Consider the following 22223-nt stretch of genomic DNA (forward strand, 5'->3'; position numbering starts at 1 on the left):
CCTTGCCCTTCCATCCCGATCTATCTGTGTTCATTTTAAGGTATTGTCCTATCATATCTATCTATCAGTTGGATAAGTTGAAATGCCATAGGTTGTTCTTCCTTAACTTCTGTTTATCGGCGATAGCTTAGTGGGATTGGGGGATCGGTTTCTTCACTCACACATGTGAGAACAACTAAGGTGAGATGCTTTGGAGTTTCATTTAAGATCGATCGATGTATGCTCAAGAATATATGCCACATCGATTGGGCCAATACCATTTCTGAGCAAACGTCCCTTTTCAAGCTATAATTCTCTGAGGTACTCCTTGAGTTTATAATTGCCCTGGCCTCTCCCGCATTAATTACAGGATAGCTTTCCTTAAAATTGCATCCTCCTTGATAGCTTTTACGACATTAATCAGCAGAACAGCAGTGGGTAGCACTAAGCCCCTCAAATACGAGATCAAAAAGATAATGGTTGATGTTTTTTTCTTCGTATATACAGCTTGAAAATCTATACCTTGCACAGCATGAGGGGAATAGTAATAATTGGTAGGCAATATTCTACAGGAACTACATTGACTTCCACTCCAAGCCACGATACTGTTCAAGATTGCAAGCATCATCTAAAAAGGAGTCACGAGTAGCACACCAGTGAACCTAGTGGATAAGCTCCACATATCTGTTGGCACACATTCCTCGCGCAGCAAACTGGCCAACCGGCTTGAATCACAAGCTCGGCATGATCCCGCAATTTTTCAGTTTCGCAATTCTCTCAAAACATGGCTCTTTCAACAACACCTGACCAAGGACCAATTCCTATGGATGCACACACCGACGTACAGACCTCACAGTACTGCGCTATTGTTAAAAGATGCCTGCCCAAATGCCAGCTACCAACACTCTGTACAGCACTCTGCTGCTCTCGAGGTAGGTCTGGGCTTTAAACAATAAAATACAAATATGGTAATTTCCTTAAAAAGTGGCCTTGACTGGGGAGGTGATGTACATGTGTTAAGTTGGTTTATTAATTAAAATCCATGTGAATTCTATTTTGGTAGACCATATCTGCACACCCAATATACAACTGCCTTCTGGCTCACTAATCGGCATAATAACCTATATAAAAACTGTATGATATATCCATTTAATTTTTTTTCAGGATTTGTTTTTCAAATCAAAAAGATCAATGATAATTTAAGTCATCAAAACTCCTTTTTTTAATCCGCAAACTTCTTTCTTTTTACCCTTTACATACTTCACTTACTTTTGGGAAGGTTTACGTTTGAAAGGCCCCTGACAAGCTCTTCCTGATGAGGCACTTTAATTTATGTTCCCTATATTGGAAACATGGTTATCTAGACATTTAGTGTCACGATTTCTTATGACCTGTAGAAACACTGTGGAAAAAAGGACCTTGGCCTTGAGGCCAGCGGTGTGGGCTGCACACCCGTAGACCACTAAAAAGTGGTTGAGTTCAAATATTTTTCAAGTAAATTATTCACTGTAGCCAAAAATCACATATAGCTTTATTAATTGCTTATTCGTGTCATAAGCTTTACACCCTCACGGGATGTTATAATTTAGAGGCTGAAAATGTCACATTGGAGGCCTATGCATTTCGGGTTGAAAACCCTTCCTCAGGGCCTGTGAACATATAAATTCAAGCTGCCTTATGGTCAAATCTACTTAAATGGTACATTTATAATCACAATTCATAATTCATGAAGCAGTATCCATGTCCCAGCAAATGAAAGCATCATACAATGTATGCAATATAACAAATCATCCGTGTATACGTGTATCACATTAAAGATTGTACATTACCAATTGCATGTCATGAAGGTCATGTATGTACAGATCATCATCATCACAGGATTCATCCAGTTGTAGAAATTCAAAAAACAAAAACAAAAGTAGAGACAGAAATAAGGGAAAGTCTATGTGTAGGGCGATGTAATTAAACAAAACTGTTTAAAGAAAAATGCCACAAAGTGAAAGCAGGTAACTGACCTTCTACTCGCGTGTGTACTACTGTGTTAGATGACTTTCTTAAACAGAGACAATCGTGTCCGTATTCAAAAGAGCTTGTTCACAAGTCTAAAAGACAAATGGTGGATTGTCAAAAGGTCAATTAGACTTAAATGACAGGCTGCAGGAGCCAGGTCTGGAAAGGATCATTACCTGAGTCAATTTTGCGCAGCGCTGAGCGGCGGCAGAACGCTGTGTGCACTCGCGTGCAGAAAGAAACAAGCTAAGTCACGAGCGATTAACATGGTAACCGAAAATGCTAACATAGTTGGGTGCGCTCTGCTTTGCACCTTAGGAAAACAAAGCGGCCATGTTAGGATGGAGTCGAATTTTCATATGGGTAATGTAAGCGGAGGCTCGCTGGACCAGATAGAGTGAAAGCATGAAAATAGATAACTAGAAATATAAGAATTTGTAGATATCAATCCTGTGATGATGATGATCTATACATACATGACCTTCATGACATGCAATTGGTAATGTACAATCTTTAATGTGATACACGTATACACGGATGATTTGTTATATTGCATACATTGTATGATGCTTTCGTTTGCTGGGACATGGATATTGCTTCATGAATTATGAATTGTGGTTATAAATGTACCATTTAAGTAGATTTGACCATAAGGCAGCTTGAATTTATATGTTCACAGGCCCTGAGGAAGGGTTTTCAACCCGAAATGCATAGGCTTCCAATGTGACATTTTCAGCCTCTAAATTATAACACCCTGTGAGGGTGTAAAGCTTATAACACGAATAAGCAATTAACAAAGCCATATTTGATTTTTGGCTACAGTGAATAATTTACTTGAAAAATATTTGACCGCAACCACTTTTTAGTGGTCTATGGGTGTGCAGCCCACACCGCTGGCCTGATGGCCAAAGTCCCTTTTTCCACGTTTTTTCCAGTGCTAAACACGGAGGCACTATTCACAGTGGGTTTGCACCCTAAACCTTTCAATAAAACACTTTTTTACGTTGATACAACCAACTTTAAGCACACCACGTAGTGCATAGCTCACCACTACCTCAGCTGTAGAAACACTGTGCCATTGCGTAATATTGTATCACTATCTGAAGGTTTTCAGATTGGATTTAAGTTGTTATTGTCTTGCTGTCTGTACTTGTTTCATGTGTTCAATTTGTGATTGTCACCCTCCCTTGGCACCGGCCATGTGGTAGGGTACTAATACAGTGCCTCATTGTAGGCTTTTCCTGGGGGACTTCACCCTCGCCATGGCAAATGCCTGTAGGGTAAGTTAGTTTTGATAGCCCTGTCTCTCCTCAGTCCTCTCTCCTTAAGTAGATGCAAAGTCTAAAAGCAGGAAAACACCCATATTCCTTTAACTGGTGTCAATCTAATTCATCTCGTATTAGTAGTGAGTAATCTAACATTGGGACAAGAAAGCACACAGTATCAGGGAAGCCCTTTCACGGCTTTCAAGGGACGTGTGATGAACCAAGGGGTCCCTTGAATACAATGTTACAAACCTGCAGATTTCTGACCACAGATTATATCACATGGGAAGCAAAGTTACCAAATCATTGCCTCCTGGAGGGGAATTCTCTTGCCCAGGATACAGTGTTACAAGCTCACTGTACATGCCTAGTTTCTTTACAAGGAGTTTAAACACCTTATCAAGTGGTTTCCTAGCTTTCAATCCACGTGCTGGAGGAACAGGTGACAATGAATTTGCATAGGAAGCACCATATAGGGCCACAAGGGGAGAGTACATTCCAAGATGGTGGAGAGCCCAGTTAAAGGCTTTGTCCAGCTCTGTAATCCCAATGTACACCATGTATACTCATGAAGTGCAAACAATCACAGCCCTGTCCCAATTTTAGCCCACGGGTAGAAACCCTAAAGGTCCCACCCTGGAGGAAGATGCAAAGATAGTATAACACCCAGTGGTCCCACTAAGCCAGATGAGCAAGATGCTCATGTTTGTGGGTGGTTGGAGACTGGAGAGATTTGGAGGAAGCTGAGGGTGTAGAAACCGAGAAGCATGGAGAGGTGGTTGCAGTGGAGAATAGAAGGAGATAGTGACAGCCAAGAGGGTGAAGGAGGTAGTGGTAGGGCAAGGGCGTAGGAGGTGGTAACCTTAGAAGCAGATTGGGTGAAGCAGAAAGTGGTAACATCAGACGGAGAGAGTGAAAGTCAGTAAGAAGTGGTAAGATCAAGGGTACAGGAGGAGTTGGTGAGACCAGAGGAGGAGGAGGCTGTGATAACATCAGAAGCTGGAAGTGACACAGAAGAGATAGTGATATCAAGGGCGAACAGTGATATAGATGGGGTGGAAGTGAAAATGTCTAGTAGTGAAGGCAGTAGGGAAGGTGCTTTGAAGGTGACAACAGCAAGTGGTGGTGAATGCAGACCAAGTGGTAACAAAACCAGAGGGGGAGGACGGGGTAACATCAGGAGGTATAAGAGGTATGTTAGAGGAGAAGGTGGAAATATCAGGTGGTGGTGAGAGGGGAACTAAGGATAAGCAGAGTACAGTTCCCGAGGCAGACAGCATATGAAGGTCCCAGAAGGCCAGTGGAAGGAGGTACATGAGGGGGGGGGGGCAGTGAGTTAACTTGAGATCAGAGAGGCAAACAGTGAAGCAGCAGGAAGCAACTCATATAAGGCTGAACCTCCACAGCACTGCAATGGAGGCCACTTCCCTGCCTGTTCTGCTGACAAGACTATGTTCCATAGTAGGTCTTGGGGTACAGAAACCCCAGAAAGCCCACAAGTAGTTAATCAACTTTAGAAGTGTTTGGGAGCCCCTAAAGCATGCAACTAACAAGGAAAAGGGGTGACAAAACCTCTCTGGAACTTTAAGGACTGGGAGGGACCATCGAGAGCCTAAGAAGGACTGAACACATGGGAGACTAGAGAGGACACTATAGGTAGTGGAGAGGATACTGTTGGTGATCTCCCAGGAGGAAGAGACCGTACTAAATTAAGGAGAAGAGCCATCCTGACAGTTTGATTGAGTCCTTTTTGTACCTAATCCCATGATAAAGGTATCAAATTTGAGCAAATAATCTTAGCATTCTTCTTGGTCCCAAGCAAACCCAGTTATATTGCTCACATATTTTGATTGAAATCGTGCACAAGATAAATGTAAGATATTTTTCAAAGACATACAAAGTCGAACACATATTTACATGCACAACTATTCCCATTCAGTCACGGTGCCAATGTGATCCTAACCCACAATTAGGTAACATTGTAAAAGGAAGTTGTATTTCAAATATCACTTCATTACCATTACCACCCTATTCACAATTTAGTTCTCTGGATTTTTATCACTTGCGGGTCTACATATTTCCATGCTCCAATAAACACTGAAATGTGGGTGTTATTCTATGAAAGTTTGTCTACTGACTGCTTTGATTTTTGGGCGAAATCCAACAATAAAAGCTTTCAGGAGGGCAGTGCAATTCATTGCTTTTTTATGGAGAATATAGCATTTCCAGTGGTGTGTCCAGACTCTTTGATTGGGCTGGCCCAAGTGGGGCACTGACTTATGCAAGGGCAGCATGAAGTACGAGCACACACACACATAATGATCATAGTTTAGGATAATGGGGTAGTCAATCAGATTCCAGGGGTAGCACGTGCCACCCCAGGCCACTCCCTGGAAATGCCTATTAGCATTTCTACTCCAAGTTTTAGTGAATGTTTTACAATCTTTTATCTCACCATAGCATAGTCGTTTGATACTGGTGAACTTTCCAGCTGCAATACTCATAAAAGACCCCATTACACGGGAATGAAGAGCTCTAACTGGGGCAAAATGTCTCTCTGCTTACGGACCGTCAATGAGAGGTGCCCACCTTTGGTTGACGAAGTCGCATTTGTAGTGGCATTCCCTTTTGATAATGACAATATTCCGTGGTTTTTCGGAATCACTGAAGCTAAAAGGTGGCTGAAAATGTCCATAACCACATTTTGTTGCTAGTCATGGGGTTAAAATCTGGTCTGCTGCACTTTACAGCAAATGTTTTTTTAACACATAACTTTGTGTTATGTTCTTTTAGCACAAAAGGCGATTGGTGTGCGAGCCAGCGTCCAGAATCTGCAGCATCTAATCCTGACACCATTATGAAAAAAGTTGAAAGCACAATTTGCCATTCATTGCACAAAGACCCCATATGCCTCAAAAGATGCCCCAAAATCCAACCAAACACTCACAAGCTTTCACCATTGATGTTTAGTTTTATCCCTGAAAGCAATCTATCAGTTCCAGTGTGAATCAGATATAAATCTGAAATAACAAGACACTCACAAACATCTTATTACAAATAAAGTGCATACAATGAGCTGCATTCGTTTATTTTAGGTCCAGACCAATTTGCCCCCTCCCATTTGGGCCTGGAGTGTGTCTTTAAATCTGATGTTTTAAGAGTCACCTTTAAGGTAGGCAGTTGTGGTTACACCCTTGCTGGAGATCAATGACATTTGGAGGCTGGGGAATTTGTTCTCATAGCAATGAAATGTAGTTTCAATAATATGGGGTTCGTGCTCCATGATAGATTATAAAACGTATTAGTATAGACCAGGTGAAATCTCATGCATGAAACAATGACAATTTTGTCTTATTAGCAAATTCCAAATAAACAATATGAAGTGAAAAAGATGACAAATGCAAAGTCTGTTATGAGAGAGGACTCGGCACGCGAGCTTGTGTCCTTTTCAACCTCTTATGGGCACCTCTGCAGACCTATTCAGATCTTGGGAGTTGTCTTAATAGCTTCAAACTAATGGAGTCTTGTAAAATGACAATTTAATTCATTGTTACATTGCGTACCTCTCCTCTGAATGAAATCGATAAATCATGGCATAAAAAGTGGTGTGCATCATGCCTGGGACCCAGGTGGTGCAGGGATCCATGCTGGGCCACCGTAGGATGGAAAAAGAAAAGGGGGCTGGGAGGAATACTGTCTCAGGTTGCTGGGGGTTCACTGGTGACTCAAAATAAAAAGGCAGCTAAAAGCAAACTAAGGTTCCACTCAAATTCCAGTAAATGTTGATTCCCTGCAAAGAACGTACGTTTTTTTGTTACACAAGAAGAACAATTCATCATTTCTTAAAATAAGGCAATTAAGTGTAACTTGTGCTTTGTAAGGATCTGAGCAACTGTCCTAGAACATTAGTCTCAGACTAAATCATAATGCTGAAGACCATTAATTCAAGGCCACTGAGACAAATAGCAGTACTGCAGACATTTTCATGGATGTGCTGCCACGCCGATCATGGCACTTCAAAAAACTTTGCTGAGTTAGTCCAAGGATAGCAGGCATAGTCATAGCAAAGACGAAAAACAGCCACAGCCTTGTCTTGGTAAAACTGGAATTGAAATGTGTTGACTGGTTCTGATCGGCTGCCGGTTCAGGTAGAGAGGCTAAAATCCTGCATGTCCATTGCTCAGGGTATTATAAAGAATGTATTGGTAGCGAATGGGGTTAACGGATCCAGGTTCCTGCAATTGATAAAATGGAGGGTGAATATCCATTTATTGAGGATGGGGAAGGGCAGATTCCTTGGTGAAGCACATGGTTGTAGAGGTATCTGTGTTGAGGATGTGGACGCCAATGTCTTTTTTCGATGATGATGTGTTGGTCACTGTCCATTCGATGAGGTGGCAGTCTCTGTCCCTGTTGGGGTGAAGGTGTCTGCATCTAAAGTTGTGGATGGGTAGGTCCTTTAGTTGTAGACACTGCAGTGAAGGTAACTTTGTTAAGAATGGGGTGATGAAGGTGCCTTGGTTGAAAATGCAGAGGTCAATGCCGATTCATTGATTTGGGCATGGTGGTAAAAGTACCTTTCCTGAGGACATTTTGGTATATGTCGCTTCTTTGAGGATTGTGTTGAAAGGCCCTTTGTTACATATATTGAAATAGCAATGCCTTTATAAAGGGAGCTATGCCATATAACAGGTATTGTAGGAACTGTGGACTGTAAACCACCCAGAAAGAATGCAAAAGGACTTTAAGATTTCACTCCGTTGTTTATAGTCTGTTTTGATTCCCACAAGTCTTTTACTGCTAAAGAAGCACCAGTCAATGAGCAACGCACCAATTGGCCACCTGCAGCATCCTTACTTAGTTCAGATGAGGCTCTAGGTGTGGGCTTGTCCATTGGTTTCTTTGGCTTCGCTCTGGAAGCACTCGTTATCAAGGCCGATGTCGCCTGGAGGCCTGTGTCCCTTTTGGCAGTCCTCCATGGACTTTCTTAGCCTCTCTTCTTCCTCTTGAACTTCCAGCAGGACCGCACGGTTAATATGGGGTCCTAGATGGGACAACATAAGTAAACCTCAGTGAGGGCTATTGTGCAGCTTGTGATCATTGCTTGGAAACTAAAAACAAAGTATATTAACCCAGAACAGAAATGAAGATGACAATATCTATTTGAGTATATTGCTCTTGCTGATGAACAATTACTACAACAATTCACATATCCCACATCATAACTTCATATGTGACCTGGACCAAATGAAGAAACAATTTTAAGCACATTAAGGTAAGCAATACAGAACATGTATATAACAAAAATAAGTTTTAGTAAAAATGCATTACAAAATCATGTTTTATTACAAGAATTTAACATATATATTCATATTCAAGAGAACATTATTTTCATAATGATATCCTGTCAATAAAATACTAGATAAAAACCATTAGTGTAAACGATAAATAAGAACACCCCAACCTACATTCACATATATTCACTGATATGTAAATCTCAATATTACTGTATTCCCACCCGAAATAATCAGCTTGTGATCATTGAACATATGTGCATGAGGTCAGTGAGGAGTGTTAAAGGGGTTGTTCAGAACAGTTTTGTTGGAGCATGGTGTAAGGAATCAGAAGTAAGCGTTGAACACAAGGGCATTGTGATGGTTGCTATAGACTTTTATTAAAGAAAAAAGAGGGTTGGAGAAAGACCCATCTCACCCTATGACTACGAGGGGTTTTCCTGCCTCAACGAAACTAAAGGATGTCAGTGTCAGAATGTCCAAAAGTAAAGAGTTTTCCATCCTGCGTCCAAAATCCTAACCTGACACTTACATGCTAAACTCCAAATAAAGTGCAAAGGGATATAGTCTTTCAACTGGCCATCTGTAGCCTTTTCCAAAGTTCCAACACAAAGTTCCAAAAGGTGCAAAAATAAACAAATAATCAAAGTTCCACAATCCTCAGAAGGGGGTCCTCTTCCCCTGGTTTCTCAGATTCTTTTCAGTTCACACTCACAATTCTCAGGAGGTGTTTCTCTTCCACTGAGTTCTTCAGACACTTTATTACAAACACAATAAATAGTTCAAGGGATATGGTTCCTCCCTTGGTTTCTTTTCCACAGTTTCCTATTTCCCAGTCCAGGGGGTATGATTCCTTTTTCCCCTGGATTTCCCACAGTTAACGTTATTTACATTCAGTCTATTATATATTTGGGTGCAGGTCCCAGACTTGCAATCAAATCACCTCATGTATTCTCCTGCCAGGACTTTCCTACATTCTTCACTTTGTTTTTCACAATATGCAACTTTCCAACCAAGGGGGTATGTTTCCCTTCCCTTGGATTTCACACACTCAACGGGTTGTCTTTCTCTCCTTGATCTTCACAATTCCACAATCCTAGTTCTTTTCCGTGAATATGTACTTTTCCAGTCCAGGGGGGTATGTCTCCCTTCCCCCGGATTTCACATAGTCAAGGGGTTCCCTTCCTCTCCTCTCACAATGTATTCAACTTTCCAGTCACGGGGGTATGGTTCCCTTCCCCTTTTTTCCACACAACTAAGAGGTTGTCTTTCCTCTTCTTGACTCTCACAGTTTATTCACAATTGGGTGCGGGTCCCAGACTCACAATCATATTGTCTGGTATACTCTCCTGCCTGGACTTTCACAATGTTCACTTTATTATTGGGTGCAGGTCCCAGACTCGCAACAGGTTGCCTGCTATACTCTTCTGCAGGGTTTCCACAAGATGTAACAGTTGACTCATTCAGCCACTGGGTCTTCCACCCCCTTTCATTTGTTTCACTCTGTAATGCACTCAGCGTCCCAACTCACTTGCTCAGGTTTGCCCTGTGGATATCACTGTCTCTCCTCGGAATGCGGTATATGCTGAAAAGTGCCTCAGTGTCCCAATTCTCCTCTCTGGGCTCACTGTTCTCGTGTGGTGGCTTCTGCATTTTCTGCGCTCTTTGGTTTCTCCAGTGGGGCACCTCCTCCTTCTGTTAGCATCCCGTCCACTCTCCAGTACCTGCTGTGCCTTGGCCTTCTATCTACAGCATCTCCTGCTGCAGGTCTCTGTGCGGCGTGTCTTCGGCCTCTGAGCTTTTCGTGATGGCGCGGGCTGAGCTCTCCTGCGCCCTGCTACAGCTAGCTTCTTCCTCTCTTCCTGACCTCTGACGGGTGTAGTAGTTCTCGGTCTTCCTCGCAGTGCCAGGGTTTTAAATGTCCCGGCACCTATTGGATCCATCCAACCACTAGAGCGCGTCTCTAGTTCTGCAGCTTCAGTGCTCTGCATTGCTCTCGTGCTCTTCCTCATCTCAGTCCTTTTGCAAAAATTATAGGAAAGAACCCTGCTGTCAGTGCAAAGTGGATGTACTGGCTCTATATCACAATATGCCATACAGGTTTGGGAATTGAAGGGGTTGGTGTCATACCCTGAGTGGGTAGGGGGATACCATGTTCCTGCCATTGAGTCTCCTTCCCTCCCATAAGGGTTGTCTCCCTGCATATAGTCCTCCCTCAGGCAGCTACCCCCAGGGTTGGGATCTGGTAGTGGCTGCCCTTCCCATGCCATATGGGAATAGAGTTTCTCCAAAGAGGGAGAGATGACATCGCTAGATTCATCACAGTGGTCAATTGTTGAGGTTTAAACCGATCATGACCTTTCTACTAGCCGGTGGAGAGTGGTCACTGATGGGGTTATACAAAGGTAAATAGACAGAATGACCGTTTGGAGAACTGGTAGCATTCAGAGTGGTAAACAAGCTCATTCTGGTTGGTGAGCAGTTACTGATAGAGGTATCAGGCAGAGAAAGTGCTTTGCTATGGGTGGTTGGGCAGTGGTTGAACAGTGGTCAATGACTGAGGTACATATTAAATCAGTGTGCACCATTGTCATGGGTGTTCAGAGAGCTATTCATTGATAATGGTATGTAATGAGTGGCACAGAGTAGGACCTATCTCCTAGTTGTCTATTCTGCATTTAAACAACCTAAGCATAGGGCAGATTGGAGAGTGGTCGCTGATAGAAGTGTACACTGGAAGGGACAGTTAGCCAGGGTGGTCAGATTGTGCTCATTGGTGGATGCATACAGGGGTAGGCTCAACCCAAGGTCTTGGTGCGAATTTCAGATTGGACTGGTGGCAAAGGTGGACTTCAATGTTGCATGACTTACCAAAGTAGCTGAGGGCGACGGGTAGGAAGACCAGCCCATGCAGCATTCCCAGCAGCGTGATGGTCAGATTGAGGCGGAAGAAGAAGATTTGGATCAGCTGGGCCTTGGCAAAGGCCAAGACAATGATCCCTGGAAGGTTTGTCATGGCCACACCAGCTAACACCTGTAAGTAGAAGAGGATAAAGTGGTCAAGAACTTATGCCATAACCACAATGAATTCAACTGTGAAACATGGTTAACCAGCAACAACCTGGAAATAGAAAAATTGGATACATGCTCTTGAACAGCGCAGTGCCTCTCAAAGGGTGGAAGTGCTGAGGAAAAGTACATCTGATGTCATAGTTTGGCTCAGCCCTACAAGACCACCGTAACTAGAATTGAGCAGGTTTTCCACAAGACTGACAATGTAACAAACCACGGGGCAGCATTGAGTTTGCTGGGTGGCCATGCCAGAAAAATAATGTGCACATCCTTTCTTCTTTCAGAATGCATCCATTTACAAAGAGGAGCAATGTGTGCACAAAAAAACACAAAAAGATCTTGATCATGTCTGTTTGTTTGTTTTATTTATTTATAGTGCGCGCCAGACCCTGGGGCATCAGGGCGCAAGACATAAGAATATGTTCAGATTGGTTACGAAGGTACATGCAGTAAATCAGGAATCATAGGGACAGCATCATTTACATGAGGGAATAAGTACATAGTAACAGGAATTAATATACAGAGTAGTGTCCAATAGGGACTAAAGCACAGTAAGCAAATCAATATACAGAAAAATGTACAGTGGGGAGGAGTATAAACAGTCAAGTACATAATTAGCAGAATACTAGGGCTGGCCTCTACGTATTAAAGGCAGCTAAGGTATGGCTATAGCATGTCAATTTACTTGTTGTTTTCTTTCAGCCAGTTAGTCATATTCTGTCTAAATTTGGCGAAGGTTTGATGTTCTCTTAGGCAAGGAGGCAAGGAGTTCCACAGTTGAGCTGCCTTAACTGGGAAGCTGTGTCTCCCAATGGTGGAGAGTTTAAAGCGTGGTACTAGGAGGCAGTTGGAGTTGGCTGATCTAGTCGGTCCGTGGGAAGTGTTTCTGATAATCCGATCAGTTAAATATGGTGGTGCTTTACTATTTAGACATTTATAAGTGAGGGTAGCCATTTTGAGTCGAATTTTGTCAAAGGTAGATAACCATTTGTATTTTCTCCTAGTGGAGGAAATGTGTTTCTTTTTTATATTTATCATGAGTGCTACTCTCAAGGCATTGTTCTGGAGTATCTGTATTTTTTGGATGATATGTTTACTTGCACCAACATACAGGGCATTGCAATAATCCAATTTAGAGAGTACGAGGGCTCTAGAGAGAATTAGACAACTGTTTGTGGATAGAAATTGTTTACTTTCTCTGATTAATTTACACGTATATGCAGTAGCAGATGCCAGGGAATTGACTTGTTTTGTAAGGTTAAAGGGATGGTCTAGTAAAAAATGTTATTTAAAAAATAGATAGGCAACATAAAAAAAAAATACTAGCATTCTCCGTTTTAAAACTTCCTATGTAAAATTTGGAGCTATTCAAGCTCAAAATTCGCAAAAGCAAGCACATGGGCGCATCCATTTTGTGAAATGGAGGCCCTCCTGTGCTGGCTTTTGCTTTTGCGGCACTAATGAAGGAAAAGCCAGCCAGCTGTAGTAAACAAAGGCTACCGCTGGGTGGCTTTCCCTTCATTAGTGCTGTAGGCGGAGGACGGGGACCGGAGACCAGAGCAGGAAAGCTGCAGCTGAATCTCGGTAAGTGCTAGTTAGTTTTTTTTTTAAAATAAGCACTAGCTGCGGTTTTATTTCTAAGTTTTCCGGGCTGGAGGAGCCCGGAAAACTTAGAAATAAAACTGCAGCTTTAAAAACGTATTTATGTTTGCAGTCGCTTTTGAAGCGACCGCAAACATAAATACAACGTTATTGTGTTGGAAAACGCTGCGGTTTTTCTTTCCAAGTTTCTCAGGCTCCTCCGGCTCGGAGGAGCCTGAGAAACTTGGAAAGAAAAACCGCAGCGTTTTCCAACACAACCGCGTGTGTTTCTGCCTTCTGTGGCTATCACTTTGGGTCTCCGGTGCTCCACCGGAGACCCAAAGTGAAAGCCACAGCAAGCAGAAACACACGCGGTTATGTTTACATGCCGCGTAGTGTTTCTACCTGCAGCTGATTTCCCATTTGGGGCTCTCGGGCTCCCCGTGGGGAGCCCGAGAGTCCCAAATGGGAAATGCTAAATGCTGCGTTGTCTGCCTAAATCTGCTTTCCCATTTGGGGCTCTCGGGCTCCCCGTGGGGAGCCCGAGAGCCCCAAATGGGAAAGCAGATTCAGGCAGAAACAACGCGGTTGTTTTCCGCAATGCCGCGTTGTTTCTGCCTGAATCTGCTTTACCATTTGGGGCTCTCGGGCTCCCTGCGGGGAGCCCGAGAACCCCAAATGGGAAAGCAGATTCAGGCAGAAACAACGCGGTTGTTTTCCGCAATGCCGCGTTGTTTCTGCCTGAATCTGCTTTACCATTTGGGGCTCTCGGGCTCCCCGTGGGGAAATGCTAAATGGGAGCCCGAGAGCCCCAAATGGTAAAGCAGATTCAGGCAGAAACAACGCGGTTGTGTTGGAAAATGCTGCGTTTTTTCTTTCCGAGTTTCTCAGGCTCCTCCGAGCCGGAGGAGCCTGAGAAACTTGGAAAGAAAAACCGCAGCGTTTTCCAACACAATAACGTTGTATTTATGTTTGCGGTCACTTCAAAAGCAACCGCAAACATAAATACATTTTTAAAGCTGCGGTTTTATTTCTAAGTTTTCCGGGCTCCTCCAGCCCGGAAAACTTAGAAAAAAAAACGCAGCTAGTGCTTATTTTAAAAAAATAAATAAATAGCACTTACCGAGATTCAGCTGCAGCTTTCCTGCTCTGGTCTCCGGTCCCCGTCCTCCGCCTACAGCACTAATGAAGGGAAAGCCACCCAGCGGTAGCCTTTGTTTACTACAGCTGGCTGGCTTTTCCTTCATTAGTGCCGCAAAAGCAAAAGCCAGCACAGGAGGGCCTTCATTTCACAAAATGGATGCGCCCATGTGCTTGCCTTTGCGAATTTTGAGCTTGAATAGCTCAAAATTTTACATAGGAAGTTTTAAAACGGAGAATGCTAGTATTTTTTTTTTATGTTGCCTATCTATTTTTTAAATAAAAATTTTTACTAGACCATCCCTTTAAGGGTTGCATCTAGGTAAAAGCCTAGGGTCTTCACTTCCTTAGCTACTTTGATGTCATTACCATCAATGGTGAAGTGGGCATAGTCCGGGCTTAATTTGGATAGGTGGGTTGTAGTGCCTAGGATAATAAGCTCTGTTTTATCATCGTTCAGGCATAGTCCATGGGTGGCCATCCATGCCTGAACGATGCCATAAATTCTATTCAGCAAGGCCAGGTCCAGGGAGTAGTCTCCAGTGAGAGGTAGGAGGATTTGGGAATTGTCTGCATAATTTGTGTAGGCGATACCCAAATGGTCCATTTCATCAAAGAGGGGCTTGGTGAATACATTATAGAGAGTCTGTGACACGCAGGATCCCTGGGGTACACCACAGGTTATAGGGATAGGGTCTGCTGATGCCGAGGGTGAGAAGACTCTCATAGTCCTATTGCTCAAGAATGATTCAATCCATATTATAGCTTCCTTAGAGAAGTGTGCTGCAGAATCTAGGTAACTTGTTGAAGGCTTTTGCTTGAAGTTGATTTTCTTTAGGATGGTGGAACCTTGCACATATTGTTACCCACCCCCCCTATTTCTCATTGGTTGGTTACTCACCGCACTTCCCATAGTCGCTGTGGCCTCCTTGGCTCTGTCCACTTTAGTGGCCTTGACGCTGACTGCAAAAGAGCGTGTTAAATGGGATACAAACTCCACAGAGATGCCTACCGCCTAAGGAAGAAAGAAGGGAGAACATCAGTTTCCTTGTGGCACTGCACAGCACAGAAACTACATTCCAGCACTATTGGGAGTGAGCCTGCCTGTCACAGAGTACAAAACCCTCACCCAAAATGCCATTAGAGGAGTTCCTGCCAGCCAGAGGGAGAAGTGAATCCGCACCCAGAGAGCATCTGTTGGGGGAAACTACGATCCATGAGGTACAGAACCGACACCGTACAACTCCCTGGAGTAGGAACATATATGTAATTGAATTAACTATTGTATAAAAAGTTGCAATTCTTTAGTTAAAACTTGTATTCCTTAACTGATCCTCTTAATCAGTGTATGCTCCTCATGGGGGGGGGAGTATCTGTCTTTTGAAGGATAACCTTGCACATAATTATTTTACGCCTACAACAGCAAGGTTAAAACAGCAAATAGCAGTTATATACTTTACATCTCAATTGCAAAATACTTTCTCTATGCATGAATTGAGCACAATAGCTTACTGAGCTCACAGGCCCAGTGTAAAATGTGTTTATTTCACACAAAAACTCTTGAATGTTTAACTACAAATACAAATTGGTGAGTAAATTGTTAAATGCATAATAATTCAAAGACCTTGGGGATATCGGTAGTCATGGACGCCGGAAACCACACGCAGAACAACCCTATGGGGGATCCTGTAAACCATGGGTCACACAACTTCCAAATGCAACTCTGGAGTAGATGCTACCAAACATGCACCACAGAACCCATTTCTGGAGACAGTCCATCCTCGATTTATAATCGGAATAACGTGCAGGGCAGGGGGGTTGCTAGGTCTGGAATAGATCTGGGGCTACGCTAATGTCTTGACTGTCAGGACTCTGGGCTAGATACCCTTTTGGTTGTAGCCCCAGAGCTTCCATTCGGGGCTACAACCAAAAGACCCGGGGCTATATCTTCCTAAGCACCCCCTAGCAACGCCTCTGGTGCAGGGACTTCTACATCATGTAGTCCAGGGTTTAAAATGATGAACGTTTTATTGGCCAAACTTGTGTGCTTCATGTTTATTGCCAACCAAATGGATAGCAAATTGAATGACATCAAAGGAGGAGGGCTCTTATGACTGCAGGGGATCCTTGAAAATGTCTGGGCCGCACATTTAGGCTGCTTCAGAATAATTGAGAATTTCAAAAAAAGAGTAGTATCCAGAAGAAGCTGAGCGTGGGAAGTAGAAGGGTGCAGTCTCCACACACCTGCCTGGGTCACCTTTCAGATACCAATGTGCCCACCCTGCCGTCCGGAATAGTTACATGCTGGGGCTATGAGGAGCCCTTCACCCTGCTAGCCCTCGAGCAACACTTGCCTTTGCCACCGATATCCAGACCAGCTCTGAGATCCATGGGACTAGTCAAACAGTGGCGTTCTCTAAAATGGGGTGAGGAAGGCAGCCATTTCCCAAGAAGCTAGACCAAACCAATGGGAATGATTTTACTTTCTGCTCTATTTAATTTAAGAACACTGGTTTCTCTATAACAGACAGCACACTGCAGAAAGTATGTTACAGCTGAATAGCTGCTCCAACACCAAATGCAAAGGGTGATGTTGGAAAAGTGGTGGACGTTAATGCCATAGACACTGATGATGAGGTAGAACCCAGCATACCTAGCACCACAGTGAAGGGCAGATCTGGAGGTGCATAACAGTATCTATCTCATTATCCATCTTTGCCAGCCATGGAGTATACACCCCATGCCCCATTCCTGTCCTAGCAAGCCCCGAGCAAGCCCACATCTGACGTAGTGTTTCATCTGAAGCTTGACTTGTCTTTTTTAGGTCTCAGATTTGCATTCTCTGTCACCTACAATAAGATAGGGGGATTTCATTTTTACAAAACTCTTATATTAGGTACCTAAGTCCATTTAAAGTTCTCCATGGCTAAACTCCCAGAATACATTTGTTTGTAAACATGGAATGCCCAGTAATGAATACTACTGACATAAAGTTATCTTCTCCCTTTAATCATGATACATGTGATTGTGCATAGCAATTTTGAATGGATTTTGTGATGCTCCATAGTTTCAATTTACCCCAAGCACAACCATTCTGTCTGCTGCTTGTAATGTGCTCATGTGCAACCATGCTTACCGTGACCAGATTAATGAGGGACACCGCATTGTAGTCGATGCTCCACAGGGTCATAACTCCTACAGTGTCCACTACGATCATGATGATGGTGAGCAGGTTGATGAAGCCGGATCGGAGGTCCATGCCCAGCAGGATGCAGCAGACAGCAAAGGTGGGCAGGAGGCAGACAGACAAGTTGAAGAGGCCCTCTGTCACAATCGTCAGGTACTGCTCGTAAAACACATATGTGATCCTGTAGGGAGAAGGAGGACATCCACCATAAAACCTTGCTATTCTCTCTGAGGCCTTGAACAAACCACTCCCTAAATGTTTACTATTTTGTTAACCGGTCAGTGATTTGTGATCTGTTTTGTTAAGCGATTGTGTAGCTTACCACACTGCTGCACTCACTCACTGACATACCAGCTGCCCAGGACATTATCAAATTTGCATTCTGGGATAGAAATCCTTTATGTAATCTATTGTCAGTTAAAAGGTTTCCTCTCGTACCGCGAGGCAAACCTCACACTACTGAACTTGGCATTGGTATGGAAGTTATACATACTGCCAAGAGTCTGGAAAAGGTAGAATATGGTTGAAATCCCAAACTCAGAAATACCAGTTCCTATGACTACAGGAAACAGCAAGCTCCATTCGTTGTTGAAGTAATGTGACGGTTATGTGAAGGCTATGATACAAACTCCCTGACATGTTGCCAGAGAAGGATATGTGTGGTTTTGTGCACCATGTTTTATTTAAAAATGGAACCAACTATGCGTGCCACCTCAAAGAATAATATTGGACCATATATACTGACGTAAATTACACTCCATGCTCCAAAAACGAACCCTCAAATTTACTCACATGGCAGCAATTTTAGAATTAATCTTTGCCACTCTTAGGCAACGTTTACAAAGTAAATAAAATAGACTGAAGACTAAAAACCTGATATTGTTCTGCCTACTTTGTGTCTATATTAAATACAGGCCACACACAGAGTATATATATATGTGTGTAAAAACAAAGAATAAACCCTGTTTCATGCACTCCCTGTTCATTTCTTCTAAGGAGAAGAGAATACGTTACATCCAAGGTCCTTTTCCAAAAATATCTTATTTATTCAGTAGTTGTCATGTCGGCAGACTGCCGGCGTGCAGCAAAAACAAACAAAACTGATGCGTTTCGCCAAAACTGCTTCCTCTGAGTTGTATGTGTGGCCAATGTCAGAGTTCTTTTATTACTTAGTCTAATGCACTGAAAAGGGGAAGAGTATTTTCTCTATTGCTAATGTTCCTCATAGTGATATTTTTGCACACCATCTTTAAATGATGTTAAAATCCCTTAGTCATCTCAAATCCAAATTTCGTTCTGGGTAATAGTGTCTGTTTTTCTCTTTCTTTCTTTTCCCACTTTGCAATTCAAAGTTTAGTACATCTTATTATAGTCTTCATCAGGGACGTCATTTCATCAAAATGCCAGGGGTACTGGTAGTGGAAGTGACATCACATGACACTTGACCTCTGATAACATCACGTCATTTGACCTGACCCGAAGTGACATCACAGGGAGCGATGGACCAAGACCTTTGACCCCTTGACAAAACTGTAATGTGATATACATTTCATACAATAATGGATCACCATATATATCCTTAATATCAGTGTGTATAGGCACATATTAGCAAATTACTGTGAATGCAAGCAGATGTCCAAGGCCAAACGATAATGATGTGTTATTATATAGCACTTACGCTTAAGCGCTTTAAATAGAACAAATATACATACAATATCATCCAACCTGTCTTGGTACTAATTTATCAACCTCAGAAGAATGAAAGGATGAGTTGGCCTTGCCGGGATCCAAACCTGCAACCTACAGATCACACACACCCATCTGAAACAAGGCTGTGTTCTGGGCACTATTCTATACAATCTCTACACTGCTGACCTAGAACACGTACTGTGACAAGTTCAAAACTTTCCACCTAAGATAAATGGTGAACACATTTTGTGTCTGTCAAACGCTGATGACATAATATTGTTTGATCAGACTCCAATCGGACTACAGAGAACGATAGATGCATTAGTAGCATATGCAAAAAGATACCATATGATTATTAATATTTCTAAGACTAAGATCATGTGCCTGAGTAAAAGCACCCCACAGAAAAATCAGTTTGTATGTAAACTGCAAAATGCAGGGATGTCATTTAGGGGTCACCAGGGACCCCTGAAGTCTCCCTTGCTACCCCTGTCATATCCCTGGCTACCCCTAAAAAAAGAAAAATTGAGGCTGCTCATCTGTGGCAAGCAGCATGTGGCTCTTTGTTTCTGGGGTGGCTGGTTTTCTGGTAGCTATAGCCGGTAAGATAGCTCAGTGGGTTGAGCGCTCGCTGCTGTGATGCATGTGTGATCTGCAGGTTGCAGGATTGAATCCCAGCAAGGCAAACTCAGCCTTTCTTCCTGCTGAGGTTGATAAATGAGTACCAACAAAGGTTGGGTGATATTGTATGTATATTTGTTCTATATGAAGTGTTTAAGCGTACGTGCAATATAATAACACATCATTATCGTTTGGCCTTGGACGTCTGCTTCCATTCACAGTATGGTAATATGGGCCTATACGCACTGATATTAATGATACATATGGTGATCCATTCTTGTATGCAATGTATATCACTTTACAGTGGTACCGTAACCATATTTAGAATGGATTGTATCCTCCGACGTATTCCTCATCTTTGTCATATGTTGTCCAGCTTTAGCTGCCTCAGATTTTATTTTCAAGCAGAGGGCCCTGTGCGTCGATGGCGTTGACTCAATGTCCCTCAAAGGCCTCTGTCTCGAGGATGATGTCATCAAAGGCATATACAGCACAAGCAGCGCCCGTTGGCTTAAGTTCCGTTTTTACACTACAGCTTTAACTTCAAAGAAATATGGCATGCTTCTTCATCACTTTCGTGACAAACTTCGTTATTATCGAGAGAAAAAAATCGAGTTATCTTCTTCGTCGACACCAACAACCCCGAAAACCGGGTTCAAAAAGTGTCGCGATTGCAGGTCGAAAATGTCTTTAACCGATCTCCATCGTATCTGTTTGTGGTGCCTCGGACAGGACCATAACACCTCGGACTCCTCCAAGTGCCAGTCCATGACTGGAAAAGCCTTGAAGGAACGAAAGGGGAAGTTGAAGGTAGGCTGAATTCCTAAATCCCCTAAGAAACCGTCGACTGACGAGTCGAGAGGCGACTCTCCTCGGAGGAAGAAGGCCAAACGGTCGAGATCGAGGAGTAGCTCCCACCACTCCTCTTCGTCCTCGAAGAAATCTAAGAGAAGGCACCATAGATCGCCTTTGTCGACTTCTTCATCGGACGCTTCCCCTGAGAGGGTTTCTTGCCCAACGAGAAAATCCACTCTGGCCGAGTGGGAGGCCTTGAGGGCAGAGATGCTCAATATATTAGAAAAACAAAAGCCTCCAAGCCATGCTCCTACCGCGCCTTCGAAGGAAGCTGGGAAAGAAAGATCTCGACCGAAATCCTGCACGCCCTCAAGCCCAGGACAAAGGCCCGATCCACATCGAGAGCAGCCGAGGCCTCGATCCGATGAAGTCTCATCGAAGGGTCAGTCGAGCAAGAAACATAAATCAAGGTCATCATCGACACCTTCGACGCCGGCGGTGCCTTCAACGCCAGCCAAACCCCCGACGTTGACACCGATGTCAAAGGCATCGACGCCAGCTGCGCCATCATTGCCAGCTGAGCCATCGACGCTGAGCGCCCCAGTTAAACATATGGCGCCAACACTACCGAGAAAAGACTATTTTAAGTCTCTTTCTTCCATACATGAAGAAAATGAGCAGTCAGATGAAGAGGATCCATTTGGCCTCCAATATGGTATGCCTAATGTACCTGCGAGTTTTATTGCAGAGGAGTCAAGGTTAAGAGACCAATATGATAACCTATAGACTGCAAGTGGGGTGGATACCAGAGTCTGGGGAGCATGCAGATGCGTCCTACAGGCAACTCATGTCAAAGGTAGTGGACTACATGGGATGGAGTAGGCCTCCATTGCCATTTGAACAAGATGACCTAACAGAGATCTTAGACAAAGGTCCGCAGTCAGATCCCATATTACCATTTAATATTGCCTTGCAGAAAAGGGTGGCTACGAATTGGGAGACACTGGAGACCAATCCGGCTGTTAATAAGAACTTGACCAAGAAGTACTGCCCTGCCAGTAGTGACCCCGACTACCTGTCAAAACACCCCACTCCACAGAGTCTGGTGGTGCAGGCAGCTACTGCATCATCTAAGAAAGAGGAGTACCCTACCATCCCTCCAGATAGGGATGACAAACAAGTAGATGGATGGTCAAGGAAGGTATTTTCCGCAGGGAGTACGGCACTCAAATATGCCAACTGCATCAGCAGAGCCATGGCTACCAGCACTGTTATGCGCAGGTTTGCGTGGTTGCGGAAGTTGGGTTTTGCATCGGATGTGCAAGCCAGACTTCTCAACATGCCCTTTGACGGGTCTCACCTTTTTGGCAAGAAGGCTGACGACAGTCTTGAGACATTGCAGACCCCGAAGGCGGCAGCCAAGTCTTTAGACGCCACTATTAGGCAACCTCAGCCTTTTCGACCTAGTGGACAACCTTGGAGGGGTAGATCTTTTTTCGCTACTACTCCTCAGTTGGAAGGGCGAGAGGAATGGCCAGTCAAAGGGGCCAAAGAAGATTTCCTTGTGGTGGACGAGGAAGGGGTGCAAAG

General features: G+C 43.5%; 1 protein-coding gene across 1 annotated transcript in view; it reads right to left on the reverse strand.

The window, feature by feature from the left end:
- Positions 1 to 6302: 6302 nt before the first annotated feature.
- Positions 6303 to 22223, reverse strand: part of NPC1L1 (NPC1 like intracellular cholesterol transporter 1) — a 311377-nt gene continuing 295456 nt past the window's right edge. Inside the window, exons 16-19 of the mRNA XM_069618961.1 lie at positions 17478 to 17709; positions 15243 to 15356; positions 11420 to 11582; positions 6303 to 8298 (exon numbers count right to left, since the gene is read on the reverse strand). Coding sequence (XP_069475062.1) covers positions 8129 to 8298; positions 11420 to 11582; positions 15243 to 15356; positions 17478 to 17709 — 679 coding nt within the window. The 3' untranslated portion in view covers positions 6303 to 8128. The remainder of the gene's footprint in view (positions 8299 to 11419; positions 11583 to 15242; positions 15357 to 17477; positions 17710 to 22223) is intronic.

Source organism: Ambystoma mexicanum, chromosome 10 (assembly GCF_040938575.1).
Source record: "Ambystoma mexicanum isolate Mex_15411 chromosome 10, UKY_AmexF1_1, whole genome shotgun sequence".
NCBI classification, from domain to species: domain Eukaryota; kingdom Metazoa; phylum Chordata; class Amphibia; order Caudata; family Ambystomatidae; genus Ambystoma; species Ambystoma mexicanum.